The 24,668-nt window shown below is 36.2% G+C and overlaps 2 protein-coding genes across 7 annotated transcripts in view; one reads left to right on the top strand and one right to left on the bottom strand.

The window, feature by feature from the left end:
- The first annotated feature begins 5,866 nt into the window (after positions 1-5,866).
- Positions 5,867-7,144, top strand: LOC114252945 (sodium/potassium-transporting ATPase subunit beta-1). Its single transcript, XM_089728213.1, has 2 exons — positions 5,867-6,327; positions 6,555-7,144. Exons 1-2 carry the CDS (start codon positions 6,180-6,182, stop codon positions 7,142-7,144), a joined length of 738 nt encoding a protein of 245 aa, XP_089584339.1. The 5' UTR covers positions 5,867-6,179.
- A 12,343-nt stretch (positions 7,145-19,487) lies between these two features.
- Positions 19,488-24,668, bottom strand: part of chp (leucine rich repeat containing G protein-coupled receptor chaoptin) — a 70,958-nt gene continuing 65,777 nt past the window's right edge. For all 6 annotated transcript variants that reach the window (XM_089728395.1, XM_089728400.1, XM_089728398.1 and 3 more), the window contains 3 exons: positions 23,936-24,171; positions 23,483-23,609; positions 19,488-22,485 (listed from right to left, as the gene is read on the bottom strand). In XM_089728395.1, the coding sequence (XP_089584521.1) occupies positions 22,381-22,485; positions 23,483-23,609; positions 23,936-24,171 (468 nt within the window). In that variant the 3' untranslated portion in view covers positions 19,488-22,380. The remainder of the gene's footprint in view (positions 22,486-23,482; positions 23,610-23,935; positions 24,172-24,668) is intronic.

Below are 24,668 nucleotides of genomic sequence, written 5' to 3'. Positions count from 1 at the left end.
GATCCATGTCGGGGCATCGTGTTTTTAATACGCTTTTATTAGCTTCAGACTTATGTATGTTAGTATGTAATGGAATCTTTGAACATGATTTTGACTCCATTCAAAACGTCGGATTAACTCGAAATTTGGCATGCTTATTAAGGACCGATGACAAATCAACATTTAAAATAAAATATTGAAAACATTTAAAACTAAAAAATGAAAAATAAATAAAAACTAGTTTAAAAAAACAAAAAAATGCTCTTTTATAAAAAATCCAACTAAATCTGGTATAAGTAGTTATAAATATTTTATGAACAGATATGAGTAGAAGGGTTATTTTGATAATATCCTGAAAAGCAAGCACCCCACGCTTTTTTACAATAAAATATTTTTTTCTTACACTATTTTTAATTCAAATTTATTTTCTATTTTTTAGTGGGATTTTTTACAAAAGCGTATTTTTTTTGTTTTTTTAAAACAATTATTTATTTGAAAGGACTCATCTTATACTTGAAATGGCGATTTCCTACGGCGCGACGTTGCTATCAAATCAATTATGACTGAAAACCGAATGAACTCCGAAAAATAATCCGTCTTAGAGAAGGATTATTAATATTATTGTCTCAGAGGAATTTTCTAGTAGGGTTCGAATTTCGAAGTCCTTATGGCTTAAAGGCTAAGACGCCCGGTGCATCCATATTGAGCGACGCAACTGCGCGCCGGTGTTCGAATTGCGTATGCAAGTCCCAACGTCTACTACTGAAACACGTGCTTGACCTACATTGAAAAAAACAGTGAACGAAGAAAAACAAAAATGCGACTTAAATTATTTTTTTACACTAAATGTGCGTTATTAATACGCTTTTATTAGCTTCAGACGTATGTATTTCAGTATGTACATTGTAACAGAATCTTTGAACATGATTTTGACCTCCTTCAAAACGTCGGATTAACTCGAAATTTTGGTATAGTTATTAAGGACCGATGACAATTCAATATTTAAAAAAAAGTTGAAAAACAAAATTGAAAAAATTTAAATACTACTAAAAAATGAAAAATAAATAATGGTTTAAAAAAGCTACGAAAATACGCTTTTATAGAAAATCCAACTAAAAAATAGAAAATAAATTTTAATAAATTTGAATTAAAAAAAAAATTATAAGAAAAAATGATTTTATTGTAAAAAAAGCGTGGGGTGCATTGTATCAGTAGTTATAAATATTTTATCAACAGATATGAGTAGAAGGATTATTTTGATACTATCCTGAAAAACACCCCACGCTTTTTTACAATAAAATAATTTTTCCTTACATTATTTTTAATTCAAATCTATTAAAATTTATTTTCTATTTTTTAGTTGGATTTTCTATAAAAGCGTGTTTTGGTAGTTTTTTTATACTATTATTTATTTTATGAATACACCGATACGTGTATCCGCTGCGGGCGCACGAGCTAAAATGACCAATACAAGTACAATTACCATAGTAAATACAATTTCGTGTTTACTTTGAGTTAGTAATTTAATGCCATTGTGGCTTTATGAATGGGATCTTTGCTTACTGTGGTTTTCAACTAAAATGGGACTAATGGGACGTTAGGGTTATAAATGTCAGGATTTCTTAGTACGCTTTCAAAAGGAATAATATATTTTCGAATACCATCTCTGTGTTGAGAAATTTATAGAAACTGCCCTGAATAGAACAAGAAATACAGTCAACTGCGGCCCGTATTGAGAAGGAGAGGTCAATGATTTGTGGAAATTACATATTGACAGAACTTGAACAATTGCAAATTTCTTTGGGAAAAGAATTAAGTAAATCTGGTTAAGATTGAGACGTAATTTTTGCGTTGTTCTCTGATAAAATGGCTTTTCGTTAACGGTGGTGTAAATAAGTAGTTATAGTTTTAGCGGGTACTTGTTTCTCATTATAATTAGTTTCTGAAAAATAATATAGGGGTAAGATAGCGGTGCAGTTAGGTTGTTTAACATAAACTATTTGCATTGAGGTCATTATGCAGAGATGAAACAGCAGAACACTAAATCCTCCCACCCATTTCTGCCATGTAGCAGTCATGCGGTTTCAAAGATTTCTAATGCAGATTTCACTCCTATATGATACAACAAATATATCTATTACATTTATTTTTAGACGAAGAAGTAGAAAAGCAAACGACTCGTGAAGCGTAATTCTTATCTTTCTAATCCAATTCCGAACCCTTCCTCTGCGTAATTTGTTGCCAGAGATCCCCTAAATAAGGAAAATATCGGGCTCAATTACCGTACAAGGGATCCGTATATGTACTTCCCAGACAACTATGAAAGAATAATGATCTAGCTAAAACTTTTTGGGTGTTCGTTTATTTTGTGTAGATGGATGAAATTAACCACAGATGAACAAGGTCTTGGCGCATCTGGTATTAGATGGATGCCGGGGCCCAAGGGCCTAACAACGTGAAAGCTTTTGTCTACCTAATTACCAGTATTCTTGAGGGGTTTTTCTGGCTTCACCAGATGAGTAGGCGAGCTCACGGGGCTCACTTCTATGTATGCTCATTTGCAGGCTCGATAAGAGCGAATAGATAAAAATAGAGAACTATTTCGCTCACGCTTCGCCGTCTTCTGGTCGGAGATCTCACCACCTTGCAAGTCTTATAGCCACAGGTCAATAGTGACGTACAGGCAAATTAATATTGTATATTTCGAAGGTTTATCGACAAAGGGAAGATCTTCCACTGAGCGAATGAAATTGCTCGGTAGACTGACAGTCAGAATGTGGATGTTCAGAACTGGTTTAAATGCAAGGTTACCTTGAAAATATCGTAAGCGATATTCAGGCATCTCTCAAATATCTTGTGTTCTGTATCTTGTGTTCAGGCTACCACCATAAGTGCACGTGTTATAATATATTGATATACGAATTTCCTTATTTATATTCCCCAATTCTGACACGTTATTATATAAAGGTATTGCTTACATAAGAATATATAAAATGTGTCGAAGACAAACAAAGAAAAACGATGTACTTTTGAAAACATGTAGATATTATGCATTGTTATTTTCATCATGGAACCCCAAGGTTTAATTTCACCTCAAGTTAAAACGCTTGTCAGCTCTTGATAACTTGATTTTTCTCAACTTCATTAATTTAGACTCAAACTTTTCCTTTTAAATTTGTTTTACCTGTATTTCGCGTGAAGTTGGAATTTTAAAATGAGTGCTCTTCATTTAAGAATTATAATTAAGATAAAAATATAAAAAAAAAATCAGTATATATCTATTTGTTGTAAGTTTTTAAATAATGTAATGTTAATAGTATACCGCAACATATCTGCTGTAACTTTATTTTTTTTAGAATTTCTGTAAATAAAACGAATGTCTGGAAGAGATCGCTTATAGCGATAAGACCGCCTATTGTACAAATATTTTGATGGATTTAAATGAATTACTTCGGTATCGCAAATTTTTGTATTGCCGTAGATGAGTAGACGTCCTCCTTGATGTTAAGTGAATATTCGAGTTTCTATGCTTCACAATGTCAAAAGCGCCACTTCGAGTCTCGAGATCAGAAGAATTGATGGAATTCTAATAACGGTTGTCCTACATGAAGGGGAAACAAATGTTCAGGATTTTATCAAGTGATTAATTCCTACTCGCTCCTACCTCTTGTAAAAATGAATATTTAAAAAACTTTTTTTTTTTAAATCCAATATTTAAAAAACTTTTTTTTTTTAAATCTAATATTTAAAAAACTTTTTTTTTTAAATCTAATGTTTAAAAGACTTTTTTTTTTAAATCTATTATTTAAAAAAAAAGACATGGTCACTGAGTTTCTTGCCAGTTCTTCTCAGGACGGAGGCTAGTTTTTGTGAATTGGCGGTAGTTCTTTTTGACGTTCAACAAGTATGCACTTTCACTTAAGTTTAATAACAAAAAATTTGATTTGGTTTCTGATTTGATTTGATTTGTTTTTAGAGACATCACAATCTGAATGTGCCATCATCTACAGACGTGAGATCGAATGTTTGCTTATCTTGTTGACTGTTTTTTAATATTAATTGTGTTAATTAAATTAAGGTAAATTAATAAAGTATATTCTATCTTTCTCCCTCTGTTTTTAATTTTTAATTTTATTCTTATGCTGGCTGTATGACTCAGAATAATAAATCTACATCCTTTTCCGTGTGTGTTGTAAAAATGATTGAACGATACAACAGAGAATGGACCACAACTTTTACAAATTCTTTGAGTTTCATACTATACTACGATGGTGGCTCTCTCTCTTCGATCGGTCCATCACTGCTGAGGATCGTGACTCCGTCCGATTCCGTCAACCAGCTGTCTCCATCGATTCCGTTTTGTAGCTTGGTGCAGTGTGTCGCTGACAGGTATCCCCAGTTCCTCCGCTATTTGGTCCGACCATCGTTTGGGACCTCTACCCCTAGGCCTTTTTCCCTCTATTTTACCGGTCACCACAAGGCGTTCCAAATTGCCGGTATCCCTGCGTGCAACATGACTAAAATACCGCAATATTCTTTGTAGGCAGGTTGTGGATAGACGTTGAGTCTTTTCTATTTATAACTGCCTGAGAATAGAGATGTTGGTGCAGCGGGCCGTCCATGGTATTCGTAGCATATGCCGCGATGGTCGCAACCAAGTAATAATACCTAATGGACTGAGAGATCGTCTGCCGATCAACAGAAATTAATAAAACAAAATCTCTATAATTTGTAATTTGTATATTTCTGTCACAGCAAAGATTTAATTTGTCAACGCATTATCAACCGACCTACTTTGGAGTTAAATTGACCTCTCTGACCTCTCGATCAATAAAGCTTCGCAACAATTCCTATTAGACCTGATTTGTAGGCTTATTTTCAATGATGTCATTCAACCAGCCTTTGACGTTGACTCGTTGGTAATTCCTTTGACTAGACTAGAATTTACGATTATTACCGATTTTAGTTTCGTATAAACATCAGCGCTTTGGTTCTGACAGTCCATTCGGGACTGTGTTAAAATTTTATTGCTCCCACGACGCTGGTAAACATGTTTGATTGATTTAGATTTATTGTTGCTAACCTATATTAGATTGTTTGCGCAAACAATTCGTTGAAGTTCTCGTGGCCTAAAGGATAACACGCAGGTTGTACTTGTATCGAGCGATACGAATGTGCCAGTGTTCAAATCCCGCATGCAGGCACCAATTTTTTCATTGAAATAGGAACTTAACTTATAATATACTTAATAACGTCGACGATGAATAATTACTGGTGGACGCTGGGGTTCGGGATAAATAAAAAAATCTACCGAAGTACAAGTTAACACTTTATTAGCACTTAGAACACTTAAAACACTTTCAAATTATCAATTCGCTTCTTCCGCTTCGATTCAGGTGATCCGTTCGCTGTTTCGCTTTGAACTACTGGAATTACTGATTACTGGCTGACTGCGTGCCATCTCTGCAACGCTTTTATAGTCGGTACGACATCCCTAGAATCGTCGATAACTTCCTCACAAGTCAAGTACTTTCGATGTGTTTCCGCTATCTGACAATAGATGGCGTGGTATTTCTCGAGCGTTCTAGGTGTTACTAGATCCTTCGATATTCGTTTGGCTATTCGGCGATAGATGGCGTTACTCTTATCGGTGTAACAATACCATCGTGTAATGAAATCAAATCCAAATAGATTCTAATTTACCGAATTACCGGTGGTAGGGCATTTTGTGAGCCCGCACGGGTAGATGCCAGCACCTTGACCATTTCTAGATTGAAGGGTGAGGAAGGCGGTATTTGTGAAGATGGGTGGCGGCATACACGTTGTGATGTGTATGAGCCTTGGTAACCACTGAAAACCAGGTTGACTGTGAGCTTGTTCACGCTACTAACCAATAAAAAACAAAAAGAAATAAAATATCAAACCATCTGAAAGAACCTAGTTCTGCTTGAGCGTCTTTGTGCGCGACTGTCCATTTATTTACATAACGACCGATATCTTGTGACAAAAAATATAAATTAATCAAACGTCAAACCACAAACAATAATTTCATTGAATTTGATAACTCAAGTGTCGAATACACAAAATGACATTTCATTTCATATCGTGGCCCTACTGTATTGAAAATGTCAAATATGTACTCAAAACAAACAGTCTTTATTTAAAGTGATCAAATGAAATGGTGAATATTAAAGATAAATATGAAAACCCATCAACCTCGCAGAGTGCTCCAACAACCCCGAGACCTTTGCGTCGAGACCCATCACTTCCAACGTCTTTACCTACATACTCAAAGCCAGATAAACTGCAAGTTGTATCTCAAGAGAAGCCTATATCTTGTAGGAGAAGGTTCCTCAAGTACCTTTACAATAGAGAAAAAAAGACATTTTGTGGTAGAACGTGTAAAAATTGGTTTTCGATCATCATCTATTCTGTCCTATATGTAATATCTTTGGCAGCTTATTCCCTGTTATTTTTATATGGTACTTTAATAATATTGAAGGAATTAATTGATTATCGAGTGATGGACAAAGTGGAGTTACTGACTTATTCAGAAAATGGGATCGGCCTTTCAGGGACGCCAGCTTCTGAAGGTGATCAGCCAATAATCTGGTATAGGCAAGGTGTTGAAGATGATTACAAAAAATACGTTAACGCAATAGACAGACTTTTAATCAAGAATAGAAGGAAAAGGGAGCTCAGTGATTTAGGGCCTTGTGGCGAAGCTCCTTACGGATACGGAGACAAACCTTGTGTGATAATCAAGATAAATAAACAGTTGTATTGGAAAGGGAAACCATTGGACACCAATTCATCTGAAACGAAATTGGCACCAAAGCAAGTTCTGAATTGGATACAGAGAGACAAGAAACTCTGGAATTTCTGCGAAGGGGTTACCTCGTTCGACAAAGAACACTTGAGGCATATCGATTACTATCCAAACCCTCCAGGCATAGATCCTGGCATATTTCCAATAGATTTGCAAAGCGCTTTGCCTGTAGTTGCCATACAAATATCGAATTTTACTATAGGTACATCATTGGCGATAGAGTGTAAACTTTGGTACGAAGGAGGTCCTTCATCTTTTGGGTTTGTAATATATGTTGCTCCAGATAGTCAAGTAGTTTATAGGAAGACGATTGATAGTGAAACAAATAGTGGATGATGTAAATAAATGTTTTTAATGACTCAATGTATTTGAAATTCATTTTCCCTTGGTATTATCTAGCTCGGTGGTGATTGATTCGGTTGAATATTTCCTTTCATAGTTTCGCGTACCTACCATTGTTATTGGACCAATAAATTGGAAAAACGACAGTTGTCGACTTCGAAACCGAAGAAAATAGTGTTATTCATCTAAAGAAGTCTGGTATGCATATATGGCTGCCTTGCTGGCTGTGTCAATGCAGGGTCGATATAATTAACAAAGTCCTTAGTTACTGTTTTGTCCGTGTCCACCCAATGCTGAGCGTAGGTCTCCACATGAACCACATTATTTTCATTCTCTTGCCTTTTGCTTCCAACCGCTACCAGCCACCAAAACCAGGTCGTCGTTCCACTGAACAATATTCACTAATTGTTAAGTTTTTTTTTTTTTTATTGCCCTTGTAGGCAGACGAGCATACCGCTGCCTACCGCTTAATACTCTCCACAAGCCTCGTTTGAAGAAGGACATGTCATAGCGCTCGGGAAACACCGTGGAGGGGAGCTCATTCCATAGCCGGATGGTACGTGGCAAAAAAGATCTCTGGAAACGCACTGTGGATGACCGCAGTGGCTCCAGGTAGTATGGATGAACTCTACCCCGGTGGCGGGCGGTGCGATGGTAAAAACGAGATGCCGGTATCATCTCGAATAATTCCTCAGAGCACTCCCCATGGAACATACGGTACAAAATACAGAGGGAACCGAAGTCCCTCCGCAGACCCAGAGGTTCCAAACGATCCGTGATTGTTGTAAGTCGTTGATTTACACTGATAGATGACTGCATAAAAGAGAACCGTTCTTGTAATTAATACGTTCATTACAATCCCAACTTGAATAGATTGTGAGCTTCTATAGCTCGCATGGTGTTACCTACGCTCCCTATTTTCATTACAAAGGCACCATACGGATTTAAAGATTGGTGTACCGTACTATTGCATTAAAAAACCATTATTATTTGTAATGTTTTTGTATTTTAAAGGTGGTTTCTATACATGCTTTACATTAACTGGGACGTAATCTCCATCTGTCTTAGGTAATAGGAATAAGTTTCTTAAATGAGAAGTAAGTAAGTGAAGAGTAAATTCCTGAAAACAATAAAAAAAGCATAAAATAAAAATTTAAATAAATATATAGTACTGAGAAAGAAATCAGCTTATCTGAACCGAAATGGAGTTAAAATGTTTTTATTCTATTCGTATCGAGTTATGAGTTTCTATGTTGAATACAAACATACGGTTGAGTTTGATGAAATTTCGAAGAAGTTGTTCAACGTATCGTGACCTAACATACACAACGCGTCTGACTAAAGTAAATATCTATATCTAAGGAACGTGAATATGAGCCAGCCAATATATTTAATTTGCTAATTCAAACTCTGATGCGAACATGCTCGTCGTCTGAGCAGGTATTATGATTGTGTGGTTTATAAGTATACCGAACTAACAATTTGTGTGGTTTTTTTATTTATTGCTTAGATGGGTGGACGAGCTCACAGCTGGCCTGGTCTTAAGTGGTTACTGGAGCCCATAGACATCTACGACGTAAATGCGCCACCCACCTTGAGATATAAGTTCTAAGGTCTCAAGTATAGTTACAGCGGCTGCCTCACCCTTCAAACCGAAACGCATTACTGCTTTTTACCGATATTTTCGAGAAACGTTATACATATATATCATAGTCATCTTCGAACAAAATATACAAATTAAATCGTAATTCAATCCACAAAAGCTCTATCATTATAAAATGTATACAGATACACTAAATGTATTCAGAAGCAATTTTATTTATTTTGGCTGTGACCACATCATACAACAGTTATCCTTCAAAGTCAAAGTTACAATTTTATTAAATCTCGTTTGAATGGCCGCGAAGAAACCCAAGCTAGATACCTTATTTCACAGTTTTATAGCCAAGAAGAATCTTTTAAATGAACTTTCCGCAATTATTTTATTCATCCCTCATCCTTTAGAGCGAATTTTGTGCGAGTTTGGGTATGGTGTGATTAGACAAGGTAAGGTAAGGTAAGGTAAGGTACGTGGTTATTAATAAACATGATGAATTAGGTAATTGTTTATGTATCTTTTACATAAACAATCAGGTAGACAGCGGCTTGGCTCTGCCCCTGGCATTGCCACAGTCCATGGGCGACAGTAACCTCTCACATCAGGTGGGCCGAATGCTCGTCTGCCTACAAAGGCAATAAAAAAAAAATTGTTTAAATATTGTGTTGCTTGATAAAATTGCTTAAATAAATAAAAAAAATTAGTCTTTGGTTTTATGAGAAGCAACTTATTAAATAAATGCATTGGATTTATCTTCGGTTTCGTTATACATGATGTGTTCATGGTATTAAGAATAGCACATACCTACAGTTACTTTAAGGATTACAGATAATTATGATAAACATGAACAAATTGATGTTAGATAGAATAACAGCATAGCTACTAGTACACTACATTTTAATACTCCTAAATTTAACTATAACTGAAAGACAAATTTACTATAGCTGAAAGAAATCAAATTAATTTAAATTGAAAAGGTAAAAGAAAAGTTGAAAAGAATTTTAAATTTTACCGTCGGTCAGTATAAGAACTCTAGACATTTTGTTTAATGCAGAGTGTATAATGCAGAGATTTGGTTTAAAGTTTATAATATATAGTTAATATATGATAGTCCGAAGGACTTTGATTTTTGTTATCATATAAGCAATTTCCAAGATATTCAATCATTAAGTGGCGAATAAAACACTTTATCTTTGTACATTGTGATTTTGCAGAGATAGATACTTTTTTATTTTATTATTATTATTATTATTATCATATTTTTATTTTTTATTTTTTTTTATTGCCTTTGTAGGCAGACGAGCATACGGCCCACCTGATGGTGAGTGGTTATCGTCATCGTCCTGTCTACATACATTGCCAAGAATCCACGTATTTTAAAATGAGGCCTGACAAACTCGTTATTTAAGCAACGTTGTGATATCATTAGGCCCTGGTAGCAGCTAAGTACCATGAGCAGACGGGCACACAATGAGCACTTCCCCCATCTATGGTACTTAAAAGAGTTTTGGTTACAAAGCAACCTTACATTTTCTCGTTTAATCTTTTGTTTCTATATCATATAAAAAAAGCGGCAATAATATTTATTGCTGAAACAATAATTTTTAAGCAATTACCACAATTTTATGTTAAATAATGTTGCCATCAATTTAAATGTAGAACAGAAATTTTAATTGAAAAAAACTGGAGATTGTCGTTGCTACGGTTATTACGTAGGAAGCCGGACGGATCTTATTCACGAAAAGAAATCTGCGAAAGGTTTACAAGGTTCTGCAGAATACAAAATACAACTGACATCGTTTTGAGCAAAGGAAAATGATAAGCTAACAGTAATAAATAAAGTTCAAACAGAAACTACGCATTGTGATTGCTGTTGAAAATGTTAGTGTTATAAAATGTTAATTACATTTTTTTGGATCAATAACATAAAAACGACAGTTATATTATGTGATAACGGCATTAAATTCCGTCATTAGTATATAATAGCTACAAGCATTACACTGTAGAAAATGAGACGATTATAGTGGATCTAGTTGACATGAGGCATCGGATTAAAGTGGATAAATACCTAGTTTTGACGCGAGGCATCGGAGTAAAGTGGATAAATACCTAGTTTTGACGCAAAGCATCGGATTAAAGTGAATCAATGCGAGTTCAGACGCAAGGTATTGGATTCAAGTGAATCAATGCTTAGTTCTGACACGAGGCATTGGATTAAAGTGAATACATGCCTAGTTCTGACGCAAGGCATAGCTGTGGTTTGAAGGCTAGATAGGTATTATACTATGGAGACTTAACCTCAGGTCTCGAGGGACCGCATTCACATCAAAACATCTCGTTCATCTGTGCAATTAAAAATGGTTCTGACCAATTTCTTGTTTATTCTGTACACATTCAAGTTTTGACTTGGGATCAATCTACTTTTGTATTCCTAAATCTCATAAAGACATAAGACAAATAATAACTTCCTTGTACACTAAATAAATCTATCGTATTAAGCTTTTGCTGTTATATACACTACATACACTATGTACTGAAATGAGTTCCGATATTTGGTTATTTGCGAAATTCGTGGTAAGAACCCTTTAAGCAATAGTGTAAATAGCCTATGTTATCTAATCTAATAAGGCAATAATTATTCACTTAGGGACGGGTCAAGAATACAGTGCGTCATCATAATATTACATAAAAAAAAGTTCACATGCTATAGTGGGTAACCAAAATATGTTGACATGCGTTACTCATCGCGTCCAACCCAAAACTCAACTAAGCATTTACAAGATTCTGTTTGATAAAGCATGAAGTGATTTATATTTAGGACGTCACATAAATCTACAAGCGAGCAACAAAATTGGCAACATTTATTTTCTTCAGCGTCAACAGGCAATATTTTCATATTAGGCAACAACAATTAACGCTAGCAATGATAACGATACGATTATGACATTTTTTTTAAGAAATGCATATTGACAGTTTACTACGAATGACAAACTTTTTTTTTACGACCTTTGATGCGAACTTTAATTATTTTTTTCTCCTACCTACATCGAAAGTTAGGTTTTCGTCCCGTTGTACAGGGAAGAAAGTGTAATTTTCTTCCCGCTGTACAGGGAAGAAAGTGTAACTTTTTCTCCCTGGGTACAAGTGCGCATGCGCGTTAGTGTCTACGTCTGCTTTCACGGACCTAAAATTCTTCGCCATTTTTGTCAGACAGTTCTTATTCAATTAGTAGTAGTTTATTTAAAAATTAAATAACAGTTAAATTGTTTTTTTTATGAGTTCGGGGGGCTCCGCCTCTCTACTCCCTTTTTTTTTTTTTTTTTTTTTTAACGCTGGGGAATCCATTTACGGATACCCGGTCCGGGGGGGTAATGGACCGGGTTATGTCGGACTCCGGCGCCTCCTGAGAGGAAGAGGGGGACGAGAAGGTCCTCCACCTCCCCGAATTCCTCGCAAGAGACTACGCCTTGAAAAAGGCGCGCGAAGCACTTGCCCCGCAGAACGACTACCGACTAAACCCCATCGAGCTCCACCACACCGGCTACACCAGACCTACGGTACCGTAGTGCGCGCCGATAGTCCGCCTTCGCCGGTACCCGTCCTGGTGATAAGACGGGATTTCATCTCCGGGAAAATCCAGAAGGACGTCATTTCGGGAGATACACCGTGGGCGGCGCACAGGAGCCACCTTGCACCGCCCCATCACCGGACCGACAGTCCTCTACCCCCTGCCAGGGCTTCCTCCCTGGACCCCACCGGGGCTTCACCCCTGGACCCCACCGGGGCTTCGCCTCTGGACCCCGGCTCCGTATTCCATGAACTTTTGGCCTGGTAGGAGAAAAAATAGTATGTGCACTGCGGGAGAAAAGTTGAACATTTCCTTCCGCGTGTAAAATTGCAAACTTTTCACCCTTGGTGCACAATCTACTATTAATATTCGTTTTTTTTTTTCGAAAATAAATTTACTTCTTCTCTCTACTCTTCGGCGTGATAGCGATCCTCAATTTTATTTATAAATAAACTAATTATAATATTACAAATAAGCTACTTAAATGTACCATGATCATAAATCAAAATATTGAATACATAAAATTTTTGTATCAGCAAAAAGTTTGAAGATCTCTTCCTCATTTTAGTGGGAATTTTCCATCCGGTCCACGTACCTCCACAGTATATAAAAATATACATCCGCATTTCGTCCCCTTTTACATGTTTCCTGCATTACATCGTTACGCAAAATTTATTTTTATTAGCACTTTCGACGTGCGCCCTTCTACTCAAAAACTGTTCTTACCGTAGATTTGGGTAATCGTACGAAATGTGTTTTATACGGCGCTAAACCTAATATCCGTGTTACAGTTTCGTGCCTTAAAAAATAAGTTAAAAAACAAAAATCTTTACCAATATACTTGTAGCGACAATTTTTCTTTTTTTTTTCTTTTTGTTTATGGCAGTTTTTATGGCAGACTAATGGTTCCCTTGAAGTCGAAATTCGACTATAGTTAATTAAAATTATAAGTTTGTACACTCTTATGATTCTAATTTCAAAGACTACACTTTAGATAAATTATATTAAAGATAAACAATAATAATCTATTCTCAATTTGACCACATACTTACTATAAGCAATAAGAAAAGTTTGACAGTAAACAAAGAGTATATAATTATGTGTGTGTGTTTCAAATACGTGATAGTGTGTGTAATGTTTTGTTTATTGATTTAATGTATTTATAATGCATAATTTAAAAAAAAATGCATTCTTCATTCCTTCTCTATATTCTCTATAAGTGTGGGAAATTTCAGACTCCTCCGTCCAGACAATTTTCGTAAAAAGGGATACAAAGTTTTTGCTTCACGTATTAATATAAAGATAATGATATAACTTCTTCAGTGGTTATTAGAGTCTATCGACATCATAATGTGAAGTTTCAACTCCATTGTACAGCGGCTGTCCCCTTCAAACGCATGCCTGTTCTACAGAAATAGGATCGCAGAAAGAGCTTATCTTCTATCTTCTATGTTAGTGCCACTACCTTGAGTCATGAGGTCTAATCCTTAAGTATATAGTATAAACACTTCTCCCACTCTTCAAACTGGAACGCATTGTCTGACATATCCTTGTTCAAATGAGGCTTGTGGAGAGTACTTAACGGTAGGCAGTGGCTTGACTCTGCATTGCTGAAGTCCATGGGCGGCGGTAATGGCTCACCATCAGCTGGGCCGTATGCTCGTCTGCCCATAAGCGCAATAAAGACAAAAAAAAAACTTATTACGCTTCACAGTATAAACAGGCAGGATGGCTTTCACTAGTCAGTCCTGTAGTCAATAAATAAAATACATTATAAACAGATATCGTAAATGATCCTAAGCAAACTAATTGCAAACTGACAAACCGAAACTGATCGTAAGTTGGTAACGACCAGAACTTATTAATAAAATTAATTAATGCAAAGGGAAGTTGTTGTTACGAGCTAGTTGTTTAGTTTGGGATTTAAACTACGATAATATTGGGCATATTGAATGGAATTTATGTTAATGAAATTATTATGCTGATAGTTACTGCTAGTTGTACCGAAGTCTTTAAGCATTCGTGCAACGTGAATTCAGAAATAGGCAGGATGGAGGTATTGAAGTCGTCGTGGCCTAACGGATGAGACATCCAGTGCATTCGTGTTGAGCAGTGCACCGGTGTTCGAATCTCAGGCGGGTATCAATTTTTCTAATGAAATACGTACTCAACAAATGATCACGATTGATACCCACGGTGAAGGAATAGCATCGTGTAATAAAAATGAAACCCGCAAAATTATAATTTGCGTAATTACTGGTGGTAGGATCTCTGGTGAGTCCGCGCGGGTGGTTACTACCAACCTGCCTATTTCGGCCGTCAAGCAGTAATGCGTTTCGGTTTGAAGGGTGGGGCAGCCGTTGTAACTAAACTGAGACCTTAGAGCTCATATCTCAAGGTGGGTGGCGGCATTTATGTTGTAAATGTCTATGACTCCAGTAACCACTTAACACCAGGAGGGCTGTGAGCTCGTCCACCCATATAAGCAATAAAATAAAATAAAAGTTATTACTTGTGATGGTGGTAGTTACTCGTGTAGACTCACCCAACCCCATCAGTAAAGGTCAGTTGGCGTTTGAAGTAGGTATGATGGTGTGATAATCAAAGGACACTGCTCATTCTTCGGTGATTCCCTTGTCGCCTTTCATGACACCCAAGGAATGAGATGCGGAGATGTTATTCTAGGACGACACCATACTCTTATAATCACCGACTTGAAATTTGGACCCAATATAATTCAAAATTAGTGCTAAAATTTTATTTTCAAATCAATGGCACAAATCTTGCCTATAAAAAGAACCATTAAATTCCATATTTCACTGCTCTTAAACTGCTTGAAATAAAATTGGAATTGTTCTTTCACTCTAGTATATCGTTTGCTCGCCATTCCTGTGAGGTCACAAATTGAAAGGTCATGGGGTCATTGCGGTGTCATGCCGTTTTTACAAGTAATGATATGATCAAAGATGATGCATAGCTTAGATGCGCAATTATTCTATGTTGAATTTTAGAAAATTATCAAAATTGCTAAGTAATATTCAATGTTTTACCTCGAGGAATCTTTAGAATAAGAGTTAGGACTTTATGTTGTACTTTATGTGTAAGGGTCGGACTTTATGTCTGTTTTTGACACCACCTTATGTGGTGAAGAATGTATGAAGAACAATTTTTTTTTTGCTTGGATGGACGAGCTTACAGCCCACTTGGTTTTAAGTGGTTACTGGAGTACATAGACATCTACAACGTAAATCCGCCACCTACCTTGAGATATGAGTTCTAAGGTCTCAGTATGGTTCTAACGGCTGCCCCACCCTTCAAACCGAAACACATTACTGCTTCACGGCAGAAATAGCCAGGGAGGTGGTACCTACCTATTCGGACTCACAAGAGGTCTTATCACCAGTAATCAGTACTAGGGGACCGATATAGACTTATAGATGAGTACGAAGTGGCAATGGGCCGTACGTGAATTCTGTAGCAACGATAGCCGGTTCGCCAAATGTTTTCGCCAATAACGACCACATAGTTGCAAACGTAATGTGAATCACTATCGGCATGATTTACAAAGAATCTGATGTGGGTGGTAGGAATTGGATGCTAGAGATCAACATTTAGTAGTGGAGAAGAAAGGCCGCTAGCAAAGCTGTGTAAAAACTATTGTTACGCGCTGGGGTTCGGGATAAACAAAATTTCACCAAAGTATTTACAACTATAAACTGTATTCAAAACTTAGAACACTTCACAAACACTTTAAAATTCTCAATTCGTTTCTTCCGCTTCGCTTTAGGTGATCCGTTCGCTGTTTCGCTTCGAGTAATTCCGATTACTAACTGACTGCGTGCCATCTCTGTAACGCCTTTCTAGTCGAGACGTAACCCCTTGAATCGTCGAGTATATTCCACACAAGTCGAGTGTTGTGTGTTTCCGCTGTCTGACAATAGATGGAGTTGTACTTCTCGAGCATTCTAGATCCTACTAGGCCCTTCGATATTCGGCGACTATTCGGCGATAGATGGCGTTACTTTTACCGGCGTAACACTATCATTCTTGTTACCGCTAAGCTGTCTCCGTCCAAAGGTACTCTCCGAGTGCAATACAGTATCATGTATGTACTTTAAAGCCTTAGCTTGTAAACTTGAATATTTGACTACTTTTGCTACATACTAAAATAGCTGATTTCAAAATAAATATTGGACGCATCACTGTCCAAGAAATTTGGCGTTGTCTAAGTTGAACTTTATTAATGTTGCACGTAAGATAAATCCAGAAGTGAAAACCCCAAGTTTTACTGGTTTATGGGTATATTATAGGGTATATTATGGGTATATTCACAGGGAAGAGTACTGTTATCGTATTTCAATTATAACAAGTTTACGCTTCCAAATCAAGAATGTGTTTCCAGGGTAAGTATTTTGTTCTTTCTACACGTTTTTTTCATTCTTTGAACGGCTCCCATATAATGCAAGTAATTGAATACGGCGTCCCGTCGCGAACGAAATTAGATAAGAAGTTATTTGCTCTGTTCATTCTTATATTTATTGCATTATTAAATGATGAATACAATATTGGTATTACGTTTTATATTTGTTTGATCCATTAATGAGTTTTATCAAGATTTCTTTAGATAGGCACACAGTAAGTAGTAAACTTACTCAATTTTTTTTCAAAAAAATTACCTTACATTATTTTATATAAATAAAGTTGCCATCTACATATTATTTAGTGGTATTCTAGGATTATGTGGGTTTTTATTTTTTTATTTTTTATTGCTTAGATGGGTGGACGAGCTCACAGGCCACCTGGTGTTAAGTGGTTACTGAAGCCCATAGACACCTACAACGTAAATGCGCCACCCATCTTGAGATATAAGTTTTAAGATCTCAGTAATAGTTAGTACGTACCAACCGACCAATTCCTGCACAGAACCAGACTTTTTTAATTGCGTTAATACTGTTACGCCGGTAAGAGAGATGCCATCTATCGCCGAATAAGTCGAACGAATATCGAAGGATCTAGTAGCATCTAGAACGCTCGAGGAGTACAACGCCATCTATTGTCAGATAGCAGAAACACACAATACTAGATTTTTGCGGAATATTTCCGACGATTCTAGGGATTTCGACTATAAAAAGCGTTGCAGAGATAGCACACCGTCAGTAATCGGAACTATTCGAAGCGAAACAGCGGCTGGATCACCTGAAGCGAAGCGGAAGAAGCGAATTGAGAATTTGAAAGTGTTTGTGAAGTGTTCTAAGTGTTGTTAATACAATTTTTACTTGTACTTTGGTGAAATTGTATTTATCCCTAGCCCCAGCGCGTAACAATACCTAGATAGGTACACGAGCATACAGCCCACCTAATGGTGGTTGATTACCGTCACTCATGGACGTCAGCAGCGTCATGTACTTTCACTAAAATAATCATGTCGTTCCTACACTTTATATAGTAGTCTTAAAAGTATGGCTCAGTCACTCCTTCGTAGCTAATACCAAACCATCACTGAAGTCGGATAGTGCCCACGTTGCACTCTGTCCACTAATTGGGAAGCTTCCTTAGAGCTTTGAGCATAAATATGGTCATTTTGTTTGTTAAAATGTTGCTTAATTGTAAAAATGTTTTCATCCGTAAACAAAATTTTTCTATGACCTCCCTTTGCGTACCGCTTCAGTAGTTGTTTCGATTTTACCACCCTATTCTCTTTTAAATTATCTGTTAAGAAATGACCAGTACGTCTCTTATAGGCTGCAAGTCCTAAGTCACCTTTTAAAATACGCGACATGATTCTAAGTGCTATCTTCATCTCCCGAGATAAAATATTTTGCTTTCGGACAGGATTTCTTCGAATTCTTTCCCTTACTGCTTTGACCACCTTTTTCGTACGAACACTACGTGGACGGCCAGATCTTTTTCTGTCACAAACAGAGGAGGTCTCACTGCACCTATTAATAACCCGGTACACAAACATTTTACTAATACCAAGCGTATGGAGAGTTTTAAAAATTGCATTTGGCTCCATACCTACTTTGTGTAATGCAATCAGAGCGATTCGGTTCTCTTTATCACCCCACTCCATTTTAATATCGCAAAATATTGTACAATGTATTGGCGCCAAAATGAGAAAACTCAATGAGCAATCATAACATAAAAATGACAGATTCCAAATTCAAATGTAATATTTTGTTTATTTTTAATTGTAACAGTATTTATGGCCAGACTAAGTATATACCCTTTTATCCATTTCTTCATATTATATTAAAATACGTTTCGAGCTTCTCCACAAAACACACGTAAAACTGTCAATATTCTTCAAGATTTTACGATCGCTTTGACAGGCGATACGGTTGTGAAATGCGCTCCCAGCGTCGATCGTCAAACACTAAATTATTTCAACAGATTGCCGAAAGAACATTTGGCTATCTAATCGAAGTGTGTTTTCATAAGATTCTTAGTCAATCTTTTATGTATTTGTATATATTCACGTAATGATTAATAACATTAATATTATTTAGATTCATTTTTGTACGTGGATGTGTTTGTAATATAGTGTTGTTTTGTTTTACGATCGTGATAGTTTTTTAAGGATCCAGTGAATAGTATTCTTATCAATTCAATTAAAACTATTTTGTTTCGCATGTTTGTCGCTTAAGACTTGAATCGAATTGAACTTGAATTTATAATATTGTTACGCCGATAAGAGTAACGCCGTCTATCGTCGAATAGCCGAACGAATATCGAAGGACAACGCCATCTATTGTCAGATAGCGGAAACACACAATACTCGACTTTTGTGGAATATTCTCGACGAAACGAAGCGGAAGAAGTGTATTGAGAATTTCAAAGTGTTTATAAAGTGTTTTAAGTGTTCTAAGTGCTAATGCAGTGTTAACTTGTAATTCAGTAGAATATTTATTTATCGCGAACTCCAGCGCGTAACAATATGATTCATAGACATTGGTTTTGCGCCTAATGGAGTAGTCAATTTGGAATTTTCATTAAAATAGAATAATAGAAATATTAAATCAACCTCGTAATAAATTGAATCAACGTAACTAGTTCAGCTATGACCTTGTTAATACTTTTTATTACTTGTTTTGAGAGCAAGAACGACCCAAATATCTTGTTACCAGGTGAACCATTTATAAGGACTGAATTAGAAATGAAAGAAAAACAAATTAAATTTACACAATAATTTATTTCGATACACTAATAATTCAATTTGCCTATTTATTATAAATTTCACGAATTGGTGAAGACAAAACGTACCTTCCTTAACATATCCCATCAAATCAGGTCTTAAAATCACATCGAACATTTACCATTCGTTTTAAAACTAAACGAGTTTAAAGGGTGTAAATATTATTCATTTAAATTGGAATTAAATGTAGATTTAATAATAAAAACGAATTATTATAATGGTGGCGGATTTAGCATAATCAAAACACAACGTAAACTTACCTAGACAAAATAATCTAGACTCAATCTATTGAGTTATTGATTGGTAATCTAGCTGCTTTTATCACAATACGGAGATAATTAGATAAAAATGTCAGTAGTCATGTAGTCAATATGTAGTCAAAGTAACATAATGTTCGGACAAAAATAAACTTGAACTTCAAGTGAATAAGGGTGAAAAAATACGCGATGAATTTAATCTTATGGCCATTCGGAATCGAACAATTCATCTATTAGTTTTAATTTATTATAATAACATTTAAAATTTAACATCACATGATTTAGTTCTAAAAGTGACAATAATTATTTTGTAATAAAAGATTTATCTTTACGTAAGGCTACATTTATATTTATAGAATAAAACGAAAGAGCCCAGACTATATCATTTGAAATAGCTAAATCTACATTTATAGCTTTTATTCAAATACACTAGTTATAATTTTTAATTTGATTTTCACAATTGACTTAGCTGTTTACGCTAAAACTCACAAAGAAGCAACCCTGAAAGCTAAGGATGGTACTTTGATTTAGTTCGGTCATATTACGGACAGTCAAGTTGTCAACATTGCTTCCACGTCTATTACAGATTTAAAAGATGACAGGAACATACAATGAAATCGGTGTCTGCATACATAGTCCAAAGTACCAACAATAGTTCAAACAACTACAGTAACTTAATAGCAATAATCGTTATTAGCTTTATCAAAAATAGAAGGATTAGAGATTTTTATATATATCACAAAATATATTTCATTGTTACAACATTCCTTTGTTTTCAATACCATTGAAGTAAAGGTGTCATGTGCCGTGGTGGTAATGTGGCGTTGAAAACAAAAGATAACCGTTGTAGATCTGAAAGAGTATGAAATGGACCACTGCTGAGGTAATCGAAGTTACAGTTAGCAACAAACTGGGTTTAGCTGTACGTAATGTTGCTGGCGTGTGATTAAAATCGACAAAATGCAATAAAACATAATCATAAACGTGTAATCGACATCAAACATTCTGAAACATCATTAATTCAGTCGTGAAAATATTTATTTACATGATAAAGGTAGTCAATGAATCTAGACGTATTAGGCGTTAATTAAAAATACCTTCAACAATAATAGACTTTGCGAATAGCTAAATAGTTGTTACATTGTTTAGAGTAAATATGTAAATTTAGCGGTAAGCTTTAAATTACAGGCGTTTTGTAAATAGTCTGCTTTGGAATATAAATTTGTACAAGGGTTCCTTTAATTGATAAAATTTCGTAGAACGCTACAACAACAAAAACATTAGTAGTGAAAAGTTATTTGTAAAACGATCTTAAAGTAATAGTTAATAATTTTGTCCTACATCTAGATATTCTATGCGAAATGAATACTATACATCTATAAATAGTTTTTCAAATGGACGAACACATGTCATTCCAACGAATGCAGTCTAATTTTCGGCGCTCATTTAGTTATTTATGTGATGCGAACGTTTCTAACATCATGTTAAATGCATAGTTTTAACCACACTAAGTGCACTTCCATACATAATTATCTTGTTTAAAACATTATTTTTTTAAAAGCCCCAATATATATATAATACTAGCTGGCCCGGCAGACTTCGTAGTGCCTCAATCGACAAATAAAAGACCTAAAGTTTAGTATAAAATAAACTTAAAACAAACCAAAGGAATCCGACCGAAAAATATTGTTATTTTTATTTAATTCCAAGAATTTTCATATTTATGTAACTTTTAAACCTTCTCTGGACTTCCACAAATAATTCAAGACCCAAATTAGCCAAATCGGTTCAGCCGTTCTCGAGTTTTAGCGAGACTAACGATCAGCAATTAATTTTTATATATATAGATGTTTATATTTTCATTACCCAATATACGATCCACATTTTGGCACATCAACTCGCTCTGTGTACGGCAGTGCACGAAATGTTCAAATCTATCATATTAACTTAAACTACTAATTAGATAAATAAACTGCGGACAAGAAAAGATTATTACACAATAAACATTTCTATGCTATATGTATGCTATATATCTATAAATAAAAACTTTGAAACGTTAACATTTTATAGATTCAATCCCTTGAGATCACACATACATTACTCGATCACGACTGGATATAGGCTTCACAAGAGTCTTAACAGTTTTCTTTTAAACAAAACAATCTCTTGCACATTTCAACTAATTAACGAACACCTACACTTTCAACCAAATAATCGTGTCATCATTCAACTCGTTTATGGATCACTCAAGATTAAAGACATAGGCCACATAAGGTAACTAAGCATTAGTATAAGCACTGTTGTTGATAACCTCAGTCGCTTCAGGCGTCTTAAAGATTCAAACTGAGATGTTATCGCTCAACCCCTAACCCGTTTCTTTGTTTAACATGAACATTGAAACAAACAATTCTAAAACCCCAATAGAAAACTTTTGCGTTACAACAACATTACAGAAAACTGCGTCTAAACTCTGTAGTTATAATCGGAAAAGACTAAGTTTAAGTTTGGTCTTAATAATTTGCCCCCATTTTGTCCGATTCGACCTCACATACCGTAGATCCTCGCCAGAATTCGGTGGAACTCTTCGTATACCCCGAGAAGCCAAAACAGTCCTCAAATGTATAATAACGTTAGAATTGACATTCCTATGATTACGAACGTATTTGGTGAACTTAAAAATCCTTTATTCCAATCACAATCTAGATCTCTGGACAGTACCTGAAATAAAATAATTTACTTTATAACGCGCAAATTTATTTTTCCCCTACCTATTGTAATGATATTGAGGGGTCATATTATATTCACAGAACGTGTAGGTGAGCTCACGGGGCTCTAAGCTGTGTGCTCAGTGCGAGTTTTCTAAAGTTCTCGATAGCGTAAAAGTTAACTTAAAATTTTATGGAGTTGAAACGTTTGCCGCTAGGGGCGCTGTAAAAGTTAACTCAAATTTACCCAAATTTATTATGAATTTGTATATTGAGTTGGAACGTTTGGCTACGTTTGCCGCTAGGGGCGCTGTTTCAACTGTATACAAATTTGAGTTAACTTTTACGCTATCGAGAACGTCAAAAAACTCTCACTAAGCACAGTGGTGACAACACATCCCCATTCCTTATCGCACGCGGATCTTTGAGGGGGAGGCAGGCAGGAGGGGCGGGAGTTTTTTTTTTATTGCTTAGATGGATGGACGAGCTCACAGCCCACTTGGTGTTAAGTGGTTACAGGAGCCCATAGACATCTACAACGTAAATGCGCCACCCACCTCGACATATAAGTTCTAAGATCTCAGTATAGTTACAACGGCTACCCCACCCTTCGAACCGAAACGCATTACTGCTTCACGGCGGAAATAGGCGGAGTGGTGGTACCAACCCGTGCGGACTCACAAGAGGTCCTTCCTACCACCACTCAAAAGTGCTTTCAGTAAGTGATTTAGTCGATATAGGAAAGGTGTTTAATTGTATTTACATCAGATACCTATCTTTTAGTTAATCTAAATTCATTGTTCGTTGTTCACACTTAATTAAACTGTACTTTTGACTGTAATAATTTTAATTCTATTCGTTATAAGTTGATTTTTTAATTTGTTTTAGATGACGTTAATATGATTTTATTAAACTGTAGTTTTGAAGGGGAATTTTCATAAATGACTAATTAATGAGCTTCCGAAAAGATCTTATAAAAACCATAAAGGACTCCTATTTACAAAACTCACATCGCTCAAGGATCTGTTTTCGTACGAAGGGCAGGTGGCGAATCTGACGTCATCTCTCGTCGCCACACAACTGTGAGGATCATTACAAAGATACTGTCTTCTCTTTCTATCCCATGCTTCAATCCATCTGAAAAAGCATGAATGTAACAAAATTTTTTTGAAACAAAATCGTCGTTTTTCCTAAGTTTTTTTTTTAATATTGCTTAGATGGGTGGACGAGCTCACAGCACATCTGGTGTTAAGTGGTCACTGGAGCCCATAGACATCTACAACGTAAATGCGCCATCCACTTTGAGATATCAGTTCTAAGGTCTCAGTATACTTACAACGGCTACCCCGCCCTTCAAACCGAAACGCATTACTGCTTCACGGCAGAAATAGCCGAAAAACGAGATATATAAAATATTTATACAGTCATATCATATATTTTTTTTATTAAACGAATAAGCTTACCCGACGCCGCAGTCGCATATCAATGGATTCCCAGCAACAAATATATCTTCTAGGAACAAAGAGTTCGGAACCCCGGGCCATCCCCTCTGACTCGGATTGGGTACTCTAGAAATGTAATTATTCCTCAAATCCAAGGTCAAGTTCCGGACTCGTCCCGGCCGCCAAAATACTTCGCCGGCTATTTCTTCGACGCTCGTATTGTATATCGTCAGACGAAGGGACCTCGATTGAACTCCCTGGAAGAAAGCAGTTCGTCGTTTATTAAGCAACTTCAAGTCCTGAGGTTTTTTTTATTGCCCTTGTAGGCAGACGAGAATACGGCCCACCTGATTGTGAGTGGTTACCGTCGCCCAAGGACTTCAGCAATGCCAGGGACAGAATCAAGCCGCTGCCTACCGTTAAGTACTCTCAACAAGCCTCGTTTGAAAGACATGTCATAGCGCTCGGGAAACACGGTGGAGGAGAGCTCATTCCAAAGCCGAATGGTACGTGGCAAGAAAGATCTCTGGAAACGCACTGCGGATGAACGCATTATTGCTAGATGAGTGGACGAGCTGACAGCCCAACTGGTGTTAAGTGGTTACTGGATCCCATAGACATTTACGACGTAAATGCGCCACCCACCTTGAGATATAAGTTCTAAGGTCTCAAGTATAGTTACAACGGCTGCCCCACCCTTTAAACCGAAACGCATTACTGCTTCACGGCAGAAGTAGGCAGGGTGGTGGTGAGT

The sequence above is a fragment of the Bombyx mandarina genome, chromosome 06 (genome assembly GCF_030267445.1).
Source record: "Bombyx mandarina strain Sakado chromosome 06, ASM3026744v2".
NCBI lineage: Eukaryota > Metazoa > Arthropoda > Insecta > Lepidoptera > Bombycidae > Bombyx > Bombyx mandarina.
Note: the sequence above shows the minus strand (reverse complement) of the source record. Positions and strands in the feature narration are given on the sequence as shown.